This window comes from Nannospalax galili, unplaced genomic scaffold (assembly GCF_000622305.1).
Source record: "Nannospalax galili isolate Female #2095 unplaced genomic scaffold, S.galili_v1.0 C49338645, whole genome shotgun sequence".
Classification (NCBI taxonomy): Eukaryota; Metazoa; Chordata; class Mammalia; order Rodentia; family Spalacidae; genus Nannospalax; species Nannospalax galili.
The window spans coordinates 1-1,860 of record NW_008479073.1 but is presented as its reverse complement, the minus strand read 5'-3'; the positions used below and the strand labels follow the sequence as shown (position 1 = coordinate 1,860).

Sequence of the window (1,860 nt, the reverse complement as noted above, 5' to 3'; positions counted from 1 at the left end):
CCACATGGTGAGATGCTGCTATGGGCTCTGAGGACAGGGTATTGGGTGCTGGGGATGCAGCCCTAAATTCCTGCTCCTCTCCACTTTGCATTCCTGAGGAGGTTGGAGCCAGCCCCTAGGCCTCCCTCTCCATGGTCCTTACCCCTTCAACTTCAGCCCTGCCTGAAATTTGGGACTGAGTCTCTTCCTCTCTAGGATCACTGCCACTATCATGGGCGTGTGAGGGGCTTCCAAGACTCCTGGGTAGTCCTCAGCACCTGTTCTGGGATGAGGTGAGACGTTTGGGGGGAGGGACCTGGATCTGGTGCAGAGGTAAGAGCTCTTTCACACACACCTCTGCATTCTTTTGCACTCTAGTGGCCTGATTGTGCTCACCAGCAATGTCAGCTACTATCTTTATCCCCGGCCTCCTGGGGACACCGAGGACTTTGCAACCCACAAGATCTTCCGGATGGAGCAGCTGCTTACCTGGAAAGGGACCTGTGGTGACAAGGACTTGGGGGACAAAGTGGGCATGGCCAGTCTTCCTCATGCCCCCCAGAGCAGGGTCAGGGGCACAGCCAAGGATGGGAGTGGGCATACAGTACCCATGGTCCTCCAAATCAGGTCACAGGAATGCAGGTCCTAGACCTGCCCACCTGTCTTGATATTTTAACTGAGGCCCAAGAAGCAAGTTTGAGCAAAAATTTAACTGCTCTGTCTGGGAATTGGGGCTGGTGGTCAGGACTCAAGCCCAGGTGCCTTCCCCTCACCATTTGCCACTCACAGGTGAGGCGAGAGGCCCGCAGGAACCCCAGGTACCTGGAGCTGTACATAGTGGCTGACCACACCCTGGTGAGAAGAGACCCAAGGGGGCTAGCTCGGGCTGCAGGGGAGCCAGATCAGCTTCTTATGGCCCTGGGATTTCTGCTTTCCCAGTTTTTGATCCAGAACCAGAACTTGAACCAAACCAAACAGCGTCTCCTGGAAGTCGTCAATTGTGTGGACCAGGTTGGGAGAGTTAGGAAGCAGAAGGATGGGGCGTGTCTATCGAGAAACACTGGCAAATGCACAGTGGGCTGCTGGTTCCGGGCCTCAGGCCATCTCTTCCTCAGATTCTTAGGACTCTGGACATACAAGTGGTGTTGACCGGCCTGGAAGTGTGGACGGAACAGGACCGCAGTCGCATCACAGAGGACGCGAACGCCACACTCCGGGGTTTCCTGCAGTGGCGCCGTGGGCTGTGGGCGCGGCAGCCACACGACTCCACACAGCTGCTCACGTGGGTGCCCCTTTGATCGCCCATGGGTCGCGGGTGGCTCTTACTCCCAGCGCGCTCAGTCACACCGCACTCCGCCCTTAGAGGCTGCACCTTCCAAGGCACCACCGTGGGCCTGGCGCCTGTGGAGGGCATGTGCTGTGCGGAGAGCTCCGGAGGTGTGAGTTCGGTAAGCTCCGCTGGGGACCTAGGAGGAGGAGGGCTGCGGCAGGACTTGTGGCCCTCGGTGACGACCCCCTACCCCAGGACCACTCGGAACTCCCCATCGGTGCAGCGGCCACCATGGCTCACGAGATAGGCCATAGCTTGGGCCTTAGCCACGACCCGGAAGGCTGCTGCGAGGAGGTAGCCGAGCGAGGTGGCTGCATCATGGCGGCGACCACTGGGTACGCACAAGGTCCTCAGCCACCAGTCCTGGGCTCATTCCTCTTCTTTTAAAAAATATTTTGTTTATTATTTTTATTTTACGTTATGAGTGTGTTGCCTGTATGCATGTAAGTGCACCCATGTTGTGCAATGCCCACGGAAGTCAGAAGAAGGGGTCGGATTCCCTGGAACTGGAGCTACAGAAGGTTGTTAGCTGCCGTGTGGGTGCTGGGAAT

At 57.4% G+C, this 1,860-nt stretch overlaps 1 protein-coding gene across 10 annotated transcripts; it reads left to right on the top strand.

Moving 5' to 3' along the window:
* The first annotated feature begins 55 nt into the window (after positions 1–55).
* Positions 56–1,806, top strand: LOC103728483 (disintegrin and metalloproteinase domain-containing protein 33-like). 10 transcript variants are annotated; one of them, XM_029560356.1, is made up of 7 exons: positions 61–272; positions 358–547; positions 769–834; positions 919–990; positions 1,095–1,261; positions 1,343–1,427; positions 1,533–1,700. In XM_029560356.1, exons 1-7 carry the CDS (start codon positions 268–270, stop codon positions 1,554–1,556), a joined length of 609 nt encoding a protein of 202 aa, XP_029416216.1. In that variant the 5' UTR covers positions 61–267; the 3' UTR covers positions 1,557–1,700. The 10 variants fall into 10 exon arrangements, with proteins under 10 accessions (XP_029416215.1, XP_029416213.1, XP_029416210.1 ...); XM_029560352.1 differs by having other exon boundaries at positions 65–272; positions 358–485; positions 1,505–1,806; XM_017796473.2 differs by having other exon boundaries at positions 65–272; positions 358–508; positions 1,505–1,806.
* Positions 1,807–1,860: the final 54 nt, after the last annotated feature.

What these genes read in the sequence shown, in the direction of transcription:
- LOC103728483 (XM_029560349.1), top strand. An exon ending in CTCATGCCCCCCAGAGCAGG is followed by an intron (nt 548 to 768) that starts GTCAGGGGCACA and finishes TGCCACTCACAG; the next exon opens with GTGAGGCGAGAGGCCCGCAG. An exon ending in TCGTCAATTGTGTGGACCAG is followed by an intron (nt 991 to 1,094) that starts GTTGGGAGAGTT and finishes TCTCTTCCTCAG; the next exon opens with ATTCTTAGGACTCTGGACAT.